This window comes from Mustela lutreola, chromosome 1 (assembly GCF_030435805.1).
Source record: "Mustela lutreola isolate mMusLut2 chromosome 1, mMusLut2.pri, whole genome shotgun sequence".
NCBI lineage: Eukaryota > Metazoa > Chordata > Mammalia > Carnivora > Mustelidae > Mustela > Mustela lutreola.
The window spans coordinates 182,459,237-182,475,174 of NC_081290.1; the positions used below are offsets into that span (position 1 = coordinate 182,459,237).

At 35.4% G+C, this 15,938-nt stretch overlaps 1 protein-coding gene across 1 annotated transcript in view; it reads right to left on the reverse strand.

Annotated features, from left to right (window-relative positions):
• RDX (radixin) overlaps positions 1 to 15,938 on the reverse strand; it is a 92,089-nt gene that overhangs the window by 37,356 nt on the left and 38,795 nt on the right. Inside the window, exons 9-13 of the mRNA XM_059179918.1 lie at positions 14,856 to 14,952; positions 14,201 to 14,364; positions 11,444 to 11,574; positions 1,210 to 1,370; positions 215 to 307 (exon numbers count right to left, since the gene is read on the reverse strand). Coding sequence (XP_059035901.1) covers positions 215 to 307; positions 1,210 to 1,370; positions 11,444 to 11,574; positions 14,201 to 14,364; positions 14,856 to 14,952 — 646 coding nt within the window. The remainder of the gene's footprint in view (positions 1 to 214; positions 308 to 1,209; positions 1,371 to 11,443; positions 11,575 to 14,200; positions 14,365 to 14,855; positions 14,953 to 15,938) is intronic.

Here is a 15,938-nt window from a genome sequence, read left to right on the forward strand (position 1 = left end):
ACCTGCTTCATTCCCACAGAAAGTAATCACCTCTTCCGTTCTTAGCTTGCATCAACAGATTAGTAATTATGACAATACACACACATTCATACACACACGTATCTTTTCCCTCTAAATTGTGACAGTATCTTATATACCTCTACAAACTCAGCAGACTGCTGGGTACAAAAATAGATATTTAATAAATGATACTGAGTGGAAAACAAATGATCACCTTGTGTTGCCACTCAGTAGCTTCCTCTTCCTTTTTCTTCTTGGCTTCTTCCAGCAGTGCAATCTTGGCAGTGAATTCAGCAAGTTCTGCTGCCTAAAATAAAGAACATAATTACCAATAATAAAATTTTTTTTCAAAAATATTCTGTCTTTAAAGCTTTAATGTATATGCTTAGACTTTCTATGATTCTCTTAGTCTTTCATTTTTAAAAAGTTAGTATTTAAGATCATAAGCATCTTATTTATAGTAGGTCTAATCTACTAGTAAGAAGACAGTGAAAGCAGTTTTATTATTTTATGGATAAGGAGTTCTTCCCATTTCAGTAGCAGGAACTTAAAAAACAGCACCTGAATTGCACATTTTAACTTTGATCAATAAAGTACTTGCTAAACCCCGCAAAAGAAAAAAACTGCATTTTATATAATGCTTTATAACTTAAAGAGTATGCTGCCAAATAAGCTCATTAGATTCCCCAACAATCCTATTTGGTGCCTTTATCCCTTTTTTCAAAGGGAAGGATCTGGGGCTCAGAAAGACCCAAGGCCACATATCAAGTAAATGTTTGAACCAATATTTAATTCCAGGATCTACTTGGAATGTAGATCATGCCCACTCAATATCTGCAGTCCACTACACAAACAAACACCCAATAAATTACGGCCTATAGTTATCTTTTAAGAAGGTATCAGAACATACTGTCAATTTATCTAAAGTAAAACACACTAATGGCTTATGCAAAGTTTAAGTGAATCAGAAATCTTTTGTTAGCAATAGACTCTATTGACATCTCATTGTTTTATCTTTAGGTTTTTTGGGTTCTTTTTTTCATGCAGAAATAAAATTTTTAGGTTTATTTCCACACTTTGTGATTAGGTTACTTGTATCTTTGGTTTACTTTCCAGAAGATCTAATATACTTAGTTTTACAAGCTTTGCTTCATGCTTTTGTCTAAATTTTTCTTTCTCTCTGAGATAGAACCAAGACAGGTTCCTGACCAGCTGTTCCTGATTCTTCATCTGGTCGGCAGCTTGTTTTGCAATAGCGGACTTGGCTTCTTCAGCAGCTCGACGCTCCTTTTCAAGTCTTTCTGCTTCTTCCTTTGCTCGTTTTCGTTCCTGGTCCAGTTCCAGAGCTTTTCGAGTCTGTTCTTCTAGTTCTGTCAAATATATGTACACCCCCACAACAAAGGTTAATTCCAATTATTCTCATTATCAAAAGAAGAAGCCAAAATGGTTAACGAAGCATCTATCTTAAAATTAGCACACCTGCAAATGAACATATACTTTGTTTTTAACTTGGCAAAAGCCTAATAAATATTTTTAAGTACTACACAATTTAAAAACTTGAAGAAATGAAAATACTTTGTAATTTAACTCACATCATAAGGCTGGAAGTCATCTTTAGTTTTAAAAAATATGATCTCCAAAGTTTTGACCTACAGAACTTGTCATCTGTTTCAAAACTATAAAACAATACACTTTAAAACTTACATATAACGTTTTACTTATTTAAGTATCAGATGAGTAAACCCAAAGCATTAAGACTGAAAACAATACTAATTCAGAGGAGGAATTCTGATGTGAATCACATGAATTACTATAACTTTTGAGTTATTGGTATATATCCATTCTTCAGGCATGAAGACAAAGTAAATACCTGGAGATAAATGACATCAATTTTGATCTTGCAGTGTACAGATCATAAAGTTAATTGTTCTCTTTTTCAGTGAGTTGAATAAGAAAGGAAAATATTATTAGCACAAATATTACTAGCACTTAAATAAGCTTAAAACTACTAATTTTAAACATTATTCTGAGAACTCTTATTTAAAAACAAGGACATTTTGTGACAAAAGATAATAGAACGTCACCTATTAAGAGGGTGCAATGTCCTACAAAAAAATGATTCTCCCTTTCTCTATACTCCAGAGAGGAGAAAAAACTAAAAATCTGTATGTCTGTCATAAGGTTTGAAAGCTAGCTGTAACATACACGCTTCTTACCACTCTCAATTTTGTTGCTCTTGGTCAGAATTAATTTAGTTAATTGCAGTTAAAATCTGCAAGGCTTAGAGAGGGGTAGGAAGAAAAATGGTTAAATTTTAAATTCCCAATAAAATAATGTAAGAATTTTATGTGGCTCTTCGGCTATAAGGGTGAACAATGTATGTAACACTGAATGTTGTCACAACTAAATTCTAGGATTATTCATTTTAGAATTTGCCTTCTAAAACTGGGACATCAAGCTAACTTATTAAACTTTTCTTAGGATCATTCTTTCCAACTTGTTGATTTGATTAATATATAAAATAAAGCACACAATACTCAAGGTTGTATCATTCATCAAAACAAGCAAACAAAAAACAAAAGAAAATAACACTGCTTCTTCTCTCATAATAAAAATTTCTTCTGTACAATAAAGGAAGAAAGAAAAAGTAAGTTTGGCTTTTAAAGTTAAATCTTCAATTAAATATTCCCAATATTCATTATTTTCTATCAACTTGTTTCAATAAATATCATTTTCAAGAACATAGACAAGGCAATGGCTATTTTGTGATTAAGAATTATACAAAAGTGTCAATTATTTTAAATGTTGAAAATAAATCGGAAAACTTCAAATCTAGTCTCTTCTAGAAAGGAAGGTTTTGAAATGACTTACTTATTTCTTCCCCAGTTAAAAGAGTTAGAACAGAGACTGGAAAACTATGGCCCTCTAACCCAATGCCTTGTTTTTGTAAGTAAAGTTTCACAGGCACGCATACCCTCACTCAGTTCAATACCGTCACGTGTTTATGTACAGTACAAGACCGCTTACATTCTGCAACAGCAGAGCTGACAGTTGCACCAGGAACCGTGTGGCCTGCTGAGCCTGAAGTATTACTATCTGGCCCTGTGCAGAAAGGTTTACAAATCCACCTATTAGAATATTTTTATGAAACAAACAAGCCTCTAAGACCTTGGATCCCCTTGGAACACCTGCAGGGAAGGATTAGCTAAGATAAAGAACATCAATATTTTGCCTCTCTGGTTCATAAAAATCTAGGACCTACAATTTCTGAGGTCTGACACATGCTAAGAGGGTACCAAGGAATATGGCTTCTTTTAGAAGATCTGCTCTTTCAGGATAAAGATTAAGGTTTTAAGAATAAGCTGCTTCTCTCATTAACAGTATTGCATTGATATAGATGGATATGGTGTTTAGAACCAAGAAGTTAAGCTCAAGCTAATAAAATTTGGGGAAGTCTCTCTTTCTCAGTGGGGCTTGAACATAAATTTGATTTCTGACAGGTCTAGGGCTTTGTAAGCCAAATGACTCTTATGGGCAAAGCTTAGAAACTATGTAACTACACAAGAATTAGTAAAAAATAAATTAATGAATTAAATATCCCAAAAGTTGTAGAGTTTTCTTCCTTTTCTCAGTCTAAGGTAATAGTTTATGAAGTATCACATTTTTTTCCATAGGAAAAGAATATTGTTGTTAAAAAAAAAAGCAAAGAAGTTCCACTGTCATTAATTTTTAGAATTCACAGAATTAAGAATTTATTTACCAATTACTCACTAAAAATGCAATTATAAAATATCTATCCTAAATCTAAGCAATGGAGTGTTATACCATCATACAAAAAAAAGTAAGAAAGATCTCTTTGTGAGTATACACATAGGACATTCAAGTGTGCATTAACTGAAAACAGCAAGGTACAGAAGGATACGTGCAGGATACTACATTTTATTTAAGAAAGAAGAGGAAACAAGAATATGGTTCATGAGGATATTGTGTATTTGCTTACTTTGTACACAAAAAACAGACAAAACAGAACAGCATTTAATATTCTCAGCGGAGCAGAATAAAAGTGAACCAGCACACAGCAGCCCTAGGCCTACAATACTAAGTCAGGCTAAAAAGACACAGCTTGCAATTTGGGGGCTATCAAGGCATCCAAGGCTTGGGAGATCAAGATCCTTAAAAGGAGTAAATAGAAAGGTAGGCTCTAAAATCTGCATGCTATTTCCCCCCAAGAGGTTTGCCAACTCCTAAAATGTACACATATGAGGTAGAAAACTAGGGAAACAAACAAAAAACAGCTATAACTGGCTACAGAATAGCAGGAAGATCAACACTGTCGCGCAGCCAGGAGTCAACGGCTGGCACTGAGGGCCCTAGTCAATGAGCAGTCCTTCAGAAGACACCCTGAAGGGTCTACAGACTAGCAGGGAGGGAAAAAACACAAAGAGACCAACCTTAACAAAGCCTGAAACCTTGGTCAACTCCACCAGTGACCTGCACATATTCTGCCTGGCAAAAAAAAAAATACTAAATCCTCTCTAAAGTTAAATAACATCATTCTAGGGCTCCCTAATGTTTCAAACTCAACATTGGGAAAGCAACCAAAATTACAAGGCATACTGGGAAGACGGGACCAAATGACCCTTCCAACACCCCTAAAATCCCCCACTACTGTGTGGGCCCAAAGATTATCCAGGTAGTGCAGTTAGCAAACAAGGATGTTAACGTAACTATGAAAGATACTGCTTACCTAGGAAAACTGAAGAAAAAGCAAAGAACGAGGAGAGATGCAAAATCCAGAGAAACACTGAAAACACTGCAGAAGCAGATCTTTAGGCATCCTACAAACCCTCTGCAGAGATGTCAAGGGCCAGAGTCCCCTTTATAATCCTGGAAGTTCAAGTTATTAATATTTTCCTTATGGTTATGCTATCTTCTAGAAACCCTTCAACATTTAGGTTCACATGCATAGCACCCATAAAGAAACATAAAATTCAGGAGGTCTTTGACAGGGACACAGATACACTACTAATTTTATTTTAGCAAAATCCTGAGTGAGTATAATCATGTACTGAAGCACCATCCCCCCAAAAGATAATTTATCACCACTAACCAACCAGTAAAACTGCAAATTTGAAGAGCATGTGAAGTTCCTCTTGCTGCTTAGAACAAATACTAAGGAAAGAAACTCTGAAAAGGCAAGGCTTCTAGGGGGCTGGGGGGAGTGGGGAGCCCAACAGAAAAGCTAAAAATAAATGTCAACTTGGTAGATCAGAGTACTAGAGCTTGTCACCACATTCAGCCACTATTACCAAATCCTCAACCCACAGAAGTGTGCAGCCAAGACATCCCAGTAGCTAATAACTTTCCTCTCTAGGACTATCCATCTCCAGAACTTCCTTTCCAGAGGCTCTCTATTCAGAAGAGGATTATGAATAGGAGATGGGAGGAGAGGAAAAGCACAGTTAGTATGGCAAAGAGAAAGAGAAATTACCAACCCAGGAATGATCAGGAGGTGCATCACCTTACAATACCACAGAAGAGTTTGTGCTATGAGATATGCAGAACATCCAGACTGCTGACTCCCACCGAAAGGTCAGTCTTGTCATATAATAAACTCTTCTGAAGCTCTAGTCTGTCCTGTTATAAACTTAATCGCTCCCTATAATAACTTTTTCAAGTTAATTGTTTTCCTTTTCTCAACTTCAGAATAATTTATAAAAGTATGCAATATGTAACCATTAACAACTAAAGTCATAAAAGATAATGTAAAATCTAAATAATCTGGAAGCCTAAGAACTTGCCCTTGTCTTTGAAACGTGCTTCCCACTGTACAACATGTACTTTCTTGTACGCCTATGATGCACTTATAAGGTATGTCAGTTTCAAGTTTTTCTAGATACAACTGGTGATTGAACAGTGTCCACTGACAATAAAATCAACTAATAGCTGAGTGGAACAGAATAGTCTGGAAGTAGACCTATATACATATTGTATTCTGGATTTGTGACAAAGGTGATGGATGTAGCTAAATGGGGAAAGAACATTCCTTGTAATAAAGGTTCTGGGTCAACTGAAAATACATATGGGAAGAAATAACACTGACTCCTACAAAAATCAGTTACATATGGATTATGGACCTAAACGTGAAAGGTAAAGCAGTATCCACAAAGTTGTAAAAAATAATATATTCACAACCATAAGAGAAAGAGTGATAAATGGAACTTAAAGAACTTCTCTTCATTAAAAGAAACTTACACTGAGAGAGAAAAAAGACAAACCATAGAAAGATTTTCTTTTAACAAAATATGAGAAGAACTATAGATCAATAAGAAAAAAAAAAGAAAATCCAATTTTTAAAAATAGGTGAAACTCATGAAAAGGCACTTTATGGATGCTATAAGCATTTGCAAAAGTGCTTAAAATCAAATCATCAGTCATCAAGAAAATGCACTGTACTAACTGTCCTCACCAGAATGGCTAAACTAACAAACAAAGAACGCAAGAGGAAACCCTGACAGTAAAACAAATCATCAAGTAATGAAGATACAGTGCAAATCAACTTTCATTCACTACCGGTAAGAATGAGCACTGATACAATCACTTTGTAGAAACAGTGGCAGTATCTACGATAAACTGTAGCAGTGACCCAGCAATTCCACTCTGGGGTACAGATACCTCCCCTAAATTAATACCCAGGGACTACACTTAAGAATGTTCACAGCAGCCTTATTTTATAATAGCCAGAACCAGAACTATCCCAAATGTCTATCATCAGTACAATTTGCTATCTACATGCAACAGAATATTACACTACCATGTAAAACAACAAACTACAGCTCCAGGCACAAGTTTTGAACAAAAAGAAGCCAAGCAGAAGAGTACATGAATTCATTTACATGCAGTTCAAAAGCAAGCAAGACTGTTCTTGGGCACGATACCAAATGCACAAGCAAAAAATAAATAAACTGAACTCCAGGGCCGTAGGTGGTGTAGTCAGTTATGCCCCTGACTCTTGGTTTTGGCTCAGGTCATGATGTTAGGGTCATAAGATCATGCCCCACATCAGACTCCATGCTGAGTACAGAGTCTGCTTAAGATTCTTACTCTCCTCCTCCCCCCTGTGCACTCCCTCTCTCTCTCCAAATGAATAAATAGATCTTAAAAAGAAAAAAACAAAACAAAACTGGACTTCATCCAAATTTAAAGCACTGGGCTTCAAAGAACATCATCCTCAAAGTGAAGGTAACCCACAGAATGGGAGAAAATATCTGCAGATCATATGTCTGGTACGTCATAAGACATCTGTACCGAGATACAGAAAGAACTCTTAACACCTCAACAACAAAAAGACAACACAGTTGAAAAATGGAAGAAAATGCAAAAATACACCTTTCCAAAGAAGATTATATATAAATGGCCAATAAACATATGGAAAGATGCTCAACATCATTAGCCACTTGGAAAATGCAAATCAAAACCACAGTAGCACTTCACACCCACTAGGATGACCACACTCCAAAAGACTAACATTAGTAAGTGCTGGGAGGTTAGGGGTCATCCAAATGATCCACTGATAGTGGGAATGTAAAATGGTACAGTCATTTTAGATACCAGTTAGGCAGTTTGTCAAAAAGTTGAACATAAACTTACCATATGACCCAGTAATCTACTCCCAGGTATAACTCAAAAGAAATGAAAACAATAACCAGTACACAGATGTTCATAGCAACATAGTCACAATAGTCAGATGGTGGGAACAACCCAAATGCTCACCAACTAATGAATAAAATGTAGTGTGTGTGTGTATGTATGTATATATGTGTGTGTATGTGTAGATCATATGTATATAACATCTACATCTATCTATATATATATATATATATACATATATCTATATATCCACAGAATGAAACATTATTCAGCCATAAAAAAGAATAAGTGCCTGATACAAGCTCCAACACAATGACCTTTAAAAACATTATGCTCCATGAAAGACAGTTACTAAAGACCATATTCTACACAATTCCATTCATAAGAAATGACCAGCACATGTAGTCTACAGAACTAGAAGTAGATTAGTAGTTGCCTAGGACTGGGGGAGGGAGGACTCAGAAAAATTTGAAGTGACTGCTAATGGGTATGGGATTTCTTTCTGGGGTGATATAATTGTTCTAAAATTGTGGCATCAAGTGGCAAAACTCTGAATATACTAGAAACCGTTAAAATAAACACTTTCGATCATTAACTGTGTGGTATTGTGATTCATACCTCAACAGAACTATTAAAAATAAGACTAAACTCTATGATGAGGGTGCCCAGGTGGCTCAGTCGGTTAACACCTGCTTTCGGCTCAGGTCATGATCCCAGAGTCCTAGTCCTGAGATCAGGTCCCAGATCCCTGGAAGGGATCTTCTTGCTCAGGAGGAAGTCTGCTTCTCCTTCTGCCCCTCCCCCTGCTCATGCACATGTGCTCTCTCTCTTGCAAAAATAAATCTTTAAAAAAGTAATAAACTCTATGATGATATACATCAGAATGATATAAGTCACATTTGGGGTGAAAAAATAGGAAGGGATACAATGGAGAGTCCCTTAGTGCAGGTAATGTTCTGCACCTTGTTCTAGGTAGTCACAGGAATAAATTCACTTGGCAAAAATTCATTAAGCCTGATACCTAAGAGTCATGCACATTATTATATACATGCTATACTTCAAACACATTTTTTTAAAAAACTTTCCAAAAAATCTCAGAAAATTAAATTAGGGATTATCTACTTCCATTCTAGAAATTAGGAATCTAAGGAAATTGAGAGGTTAAAATGACTTGCTAAAGGTATTCTAAGTTAATGACAGAATTAAAGCTTGACTGTTTAATTCCAATATAAACAATGTATACATAAAACTGACAAGCCCCACTATTCCCTACAAGAGCTTTCATCACACTATCATGCTTACTCCCCCCCCCCAAGCACTTAAAACATAAAATGATCTTGATTATCTGTTAATTTTATTACTCTGTCTTTCCTCAATAAAATGTAAGCCACATGAGAGCAGGGACCTTATCTGTTCAGCATCGTATCCCCAATGCCTACAATGCCTCGTACACACTAGGTGCTTAATAAATACAGAGGAAGCATGAGATCACTACTGGGATGTCACTTTGATATTTGCCAGGACAGTAAGTGAATCCCAGTCTGGCTCTCAAATAAACCTTCAGAGCTGGTTTAAAAATGATAAAAGTAAGTGAACCATGGAAATGTAAATGGTAGAATAGTTCTATTTAATGATTCATAACTCATTTCAAATAATAATGACTTCAAAAAAGTTCTTAATGAAATATAGAAAAGTTTCTTCTCAAACAAGAACTTAAAGGTTTATCTACTATATATTATGACTTAGATATGACCAGAGTTACTGCATTTGAGTGAGAATTTAGCATAAATTACAAGACAATCATGCATATTTCAGGACAGCCTGGCAACGCTTTATTATTAGGAAAAAAAAAAACCTCAAGAAACAAATCAGATGTCCTTTGTCATAAGATGACTGATTTGAAATTTTCTTGACAGGGATACTCTACATTCTTTCTTATGTTCTATCTTCCTTATATTCTTTTTTTTTTTTTTTTTTTAAAGATTTTATTTATTTATTTGTGAGAGAGAGAGAGTGAGAGCGAGCACAGGCAGACAAAGTGGAAGGCAGAGTCAGAGGGAGAAGCAGGCTCCCTGCGGAGCAAGGAGCCCGATATGGGACTCGATCCCAGGACGCTGGGATCATGACCTGAGCCGAAGGCAGCTGCTTAACCAACTGAGCCACCCAGGCGTCCCTATCTTCCTTATATTCTTTAGTGCTTCTTGACTTGAGTAGTTTTCTGTGTGTAAATCATTAATATTTTTATTATGCACCCTAAATAAATAAGATTGAAAGATTTAATAGGTAGCTATTCTCTCAGAAAGATATATGTAAGTTAAAAAAACTTTATCACTCAATTTTTTTCTTTAAAATATACCAGTATCATAAATTTCTTTAAACTTTTTAAAGAAACACACATTCCATTTTTTACAGCATTCTGCCTCTAAAAGTATTGCTTATTGTATTCACATGGCATTTACATTACCTCACTTTACATTTTTATGAATTTATCTTATTTCTGCCAACCACACAGACTTCCCTCCCATGCATCCGATTTATTTGTATTCCTAAAATGCAGCACAAAGTAGGCACTTCATAAAGGTCTACTTTAATTGATGAAAAAGGCATCTGTAGTAGTAGAAACAGGATGAAGCTGGAATTCAGAAAACAAGTTCTGCCTTGGTGTTATAGTCTGCAAGCACATCTGTTTAATACCTCTGACCCCTGAACTAAGTAATTTTCTAGGTCTTTTCTAGCTCTGGGAAGTGAGGCTTCTAAGGTCAGAATAAAGCCTAGTGTGTATGTTTTCCTATTTCTTCTCTCAGAAATATTATTTCCAATCCTCTTGAAATTAGAATGATCTACCAGTTTGTGGGTTTATAGCAATCTCCATGACTTCCCCCTCTAGTTACCCATTTGCAAATTATTCTCCCCACTGCTCAAGAGCATCTCCCCACTATGGTAGCCTGATATAAGGAATGAAAATAACCTTAAATAAGGTTATTATTTAATAAACTTTAAGGTTATTATTCTACTTAGAATAATAAAACTAATGGCTGCTTCTACTAGTTATCAGGAAAGCAGGTATTAATTCTAGTTTTACAAATAGTATATATTTCATATTATATCCCCCCCACGAACCTCTACTGCTTAAGGAAAAAAAATCTTATTTTGCTCAATACCTTTTTTCTTCTGTTCTTCCTACTATTTGTTGTTTGAAAGCAGCATATCCTAGAGTTATTCACTGTAAACCACTCTGGAAACCAAATGTACCCTTTCTACACACTGTAGCATTTTGGTTACACTCTTCACAGGAAGTAGGTTCTGACCAAGGTGTTACCAAAAACCAACCCACTTCTATGTGTTGTGTATTTTTTTTAATACACCAAAATAAAATTTAGAGACTGAGTTCCGAAAGAGTTTATTATAGTCAGAATAGCTTAAAATGCCTTTAAGTATTCAGATGCTTTGAAATATTTACATACCCATAAAGCATCATATAGAACGGCTTTTGTTTAAATGCTGGTGAGTACTAAACCTGCCTGTTTGTTTATGGAACCCTGAACCGTAAGAGGAATAAATTAATATCTACAGTCATTTCACATGAAAACACCTGTGTATTTAAGTAAATAAGAGAGAAACTAGCACATGAATGTTGCGTGTCCCTTAAACATGTTTATGATGTGATTCCATTAAGTATTAAAGTGACAATTAAGTGCAATTATTGTACAAGACAAATGAGATTATCCAGCAGTGAGGAAGTATCGGACAAAGAGGAACAAGGGTGAACACAATGTCAAAAGGAAACTGCTACCTTTCTGGGCTTTCACCGTCTGCTCTTCGATTTGCCGCAGCCGCTCCATCAGCTCCTCCTTTTCCCGCTCTATCCTTTCCTTCTCCTTTTCTGCTATCTCCCTCTTCTTCTTTTCGTTCTCTAGTTGTGCCCTGAAGAGGAATTAGAATTGCTCTGTTACAAATGAATACACAGAAATATTTACATGAAACCCAAGTACTGTTGAGTCCACTAAAAAGAAACGTAGTATAAATATTTTAAGAATCTCCATTATATTCAGCTGGGCTTTAAAAAAAAAAACCCATCCAGTTAAAAATACAGGACTGCCCTGTTACATGCACGTACACTGGAATACAATGCATTTCTTTTTGTGGGGTCACGGAATATGTAGTCTAGGATTGTTTCAAAAGTTAAAAGGGGCACCTGGTTGGTTAAGCATCTGCCTTCAGGTCAGGTCATGATCTCAGGGTCCTGAGATAGAGCCCCTCGTTGGGCTCCCTGCTCAGAGGGGAGTCTGCTTCTTCCACTCCCTAGGCCCCTCCGCCAACTAGTGCTCTCTCCCTCTCTCTCTCAAAATAAAAAAAAATCTTAAAAAAAAAAAAAAAGATAGTAAAAACTTAAGACATTTTGGAAATATTTTCAAGCGATAAAAAAAAGTAAAACTTTTGAAAGTAAAACTGTCAAATACACCCCTTATGTGCAAAGCATGTTTTTGAGGCAGACTTGAATGTGGGGAAAAATTAGAGGAGATTTATCACGTGTATCCTTGATGAATTCTGACAATAAATCACAGGCCAGCACAAAAGCAGTTAACTGCACATTTCCCACTGAGAGAAGTAAGAAAGGCTTGGAAGGGAGCACAAAGGTAATTTTACTTTAGGCAGTTTAAGTAAAGTAACCTGGGAGGATAAGAATTTTCGATCACTAACATGAATTGACACATTATTAATTCCTAAGGTAGTACCAATTTAATCTTATATACAAATGGCAAACCAGTTTTATCTCCTTTGACAACTCCATTAGAATGACAGTAGATGTCAAATGCTGCTTAAGACAGATCAACCTGAGAGCTCACGGGAAAGACCACCTCCCTCCCTCAGCGGCAACCGCCAGGGGCCTAAAGAGATTGTTCCTTTTTTTTTTTAAAGAATTTATTTATTTATTTGACAGAGAGACATCACAAGTAGACAGAGAGGCAAGCAGAGAGAGAGAGGAGGAAGCAGGCTCCCTGCTGAGCAGAGAGCCCGATGCGGGACTCCATCCCAGGACACTGGGATCATGAGCCGAAGGCAGTGGCTTAACTCACTGAGCCACCCAGGTGCCCCAGAGATTGTTTCTTTTAAATATAGCCAGACTCTCATCACATAACTACCGAGAGCCTACCACTGCAGACTCTATAAAGACTCTATATTTATAAAGAAATATCAAGACGAGTAAGAATTAGATGAAGCACTACCAGGTAATATTATCTATTTCACAAATTTAATCAATATTCAATATTCCCTTTGTTTTAATGGGAATAACTTTTTTTAGCTTAAAAAAAATCAGTTATGATTTCATCTTTGAAACTCATCTGAGTACATCTAAATATTCCCCAAAAATGACATCACTGCCATCTGAATTTCAGGCACAAAGACCACGTAGTCTGAGCATAAGTAACATATTAATAAACTATGAATTCCCTGGACTAACATGCAGAAAATGTTTTAGGATACCTTACTTTTTAAAGAATATCAGATGAACCCAAATATATTTTTCTTAAATGAAAATTAAAAGCTAATTTATATTCAGCTTCTAATCAGACTATGCATTAATGATATTAAGAATTATTATACGAGGTACTATTTATTAAACACCAGGTGCTTTGCAAACTTTTTAGTAACTTTTCACTTGAGTTCTACAGTGTCAACGACACTTTTAAAGCAAAATATCAGCGGAGCACCCAGGTGGCTCAGGCAGTCGAGTGTCCAACTCTTGATTTCAGCTCAGGTCATAGTGGTGAGATCAAGTCCCACATCAGGCTCCACGATCAGCGCCAAGTCTTCTTTTCCTCCTCCCTCCCCTGCTTGTGCATGTGTACTCTCTCTCTCAACAGATAAATAAAATACTTTTTAAAAAATAAACAAAAATAAGGCAGATTTTTTTATTTAAGCAATTCTTACTCTGAAAAATTAAGTAAAAGTCACAAGCAGAACAAACTTGAAAAATCCCAAACTATTAGAGTACCCAAACCTAGGTCAATCAGTGAAAAGCAAGCATGTTTAAAAAATAAAGCACATCTATGAATTCATAAAAAGCTACTTTCTCAAAAATACCAAAGATTTCCAATTTGAAAAGTAAAACATTTTAAGAGTATAAGCATAACACTCAATTTTAATACGATGAAAACAATGTAAAAATATAAACTCAGAGTATGTTAAAAGAAATAGCATTATTTTTAAATGAAACAAGATGGGATCAGGAGGGAGACAAACCATAAGAGACTCTAAATCTCACAAAACAAACTGAGGGTTGCTGGGGGTAGGGGGGGTAGGGAGAGGGTGGTGAGGTTATGGACACTGGGAGGGTACGCGCTATGGTGAGTGCTGTGAAGTGTGTCAGCCTGACGATTCACTGACCTGTATCCCTGGGGCTAATAATACATTATATGTTAATGAAAAAATAAATAAATTTTTAAAAAAAGTAATAAAAATGTGACAAAAAAAAAAAAGAAAGAAACAGCATTCTTAAATTTTAAACCACCTACTCAATTAGGAATCAAAACCTTAAATTCCATACCTTTCCAACTGCTTCTGATGTTTCTCCTCCCTCGCCTGAGCCTTCATCTGCTGCACTTCAATGGTATCAGGCTTTCTTCTTCGCATGTATAGTTCATGGTTTCCCATACATAAAGCCAAAATCCGTTTATTGATTCTCAGACGAGGAGCATAAAAAACAAAATCCTAAACATAAAGTTTCTGAATTTAAAATCTTCCTGAAGGACAGCCTCTCTCACAATAATCTCTACTAAATTTCAATATGCGGTATGAATTCGAATGTCATATTACATAGTTTAGAAGTCACAGAATTTCCTAATTCCTAGTAAGTATGCCATATTTGCACATAGCTGTAAAGGCTACCAACAAACAAGTGTTTTTAACTGCTTCTTAGGAATGGTGATTATTTTCAATCACCTCCTAATAAACATCACTCACCTTACAGCTGAATCTCAATTAAAGTAAAACTAATATGCGCATGTTATAAAAAGATCAAAACCTTCTATTTTTAGTAATTCATTATTTTATCAGCAGGGAAGTTAAACTATGAAAAGGGAATGTTTCTCAGGAGCAAATCAATAAACGAACAAGGCCACTCTTCAAATGGTATCACAGCAAAATGGCGGAAATTTTTAAAAAGTTAATACAGAAAACACTTATAACAGAATTTTACTTACAGGTGCCTTTTTGTCGATTGGCTTTATAACAAATTTTTTGTCATTAAATGAAATATTTCTGATTTCACTCCAGGGAAAACCAATTTTTGGTGTTAACCTTAAAAAAATGAAAGCATTCCTTTAATTAAAAGCAGAAAACAAAACACAAAATGTGCAAAACATTCTGGGGCCAAATTAGCTAAATGACCAGTCTTAAGAAAGCTAGATTTTCAAATGCATCAGCTTACTGATACTATTGACATTATTATCTTTTAAGGGGAAATTTGATCAATTAAGCCACATAAAACTATCAAAAAATTTCATGATGTGTCATGAGCCTTGAAAGCATTAAATTTATTTTCTTAAAATTACCTAGAAAACACTAGCAACCTAAGGTGTAGAATTGAACTTCCCTTGGGGCTCTGTACTAGCTCTTCACAGATTCAAGCTACTACAAATATTTTAAATGTGTTTAAGAAGGGAGAGGGGAGAAAAGTCTTGGTAAGTTTTCATGTGAATTATGGACATGTTACTAAATACTAAATTTATTTCTTTCCTCTGTTTAGCTTAAAAATGAGTATTTGTAACATTAAAAGCACTAATTCTATGGTATGTGAGTTGTATCTCAACAGAAAAAAATTAAGACATTCTCATACACAAATGTTTGGATAAATGGAAGAGCTGGATTTCCAACTCTAAGAAATATAAGTTACCACCACTTTGCCACACTGCACACAAAAATTCAAGGAACCAGAATGGAACAGTAATTTCGTTTTTGTTTTTCATGAATTTTACTGTTTCAGACTACCCATCAAATGTGTCACTGTTATCCAATAACCAGTGTGCAAAATGATTATGATACCCATGCTAGCCAAAAGGTGTCTTTCTAGTTAGTCTTCCAAGAACAAAGTATGAATTTCTACCTATTAATAGTCCTTTTAAGTCTTAAGATTACCAACTGCAGCACACCAAGTAATTTTTCTACATAAAGCTTTCTTTACTCAATAGTTATGCATTATACTGCCCCCTTAATGGCTCTTCAGATGTCATTGTTATCAGTTTAAAAAGGAGCCTGCTGGAACATAGCATTTTTTTTTTTTTTAA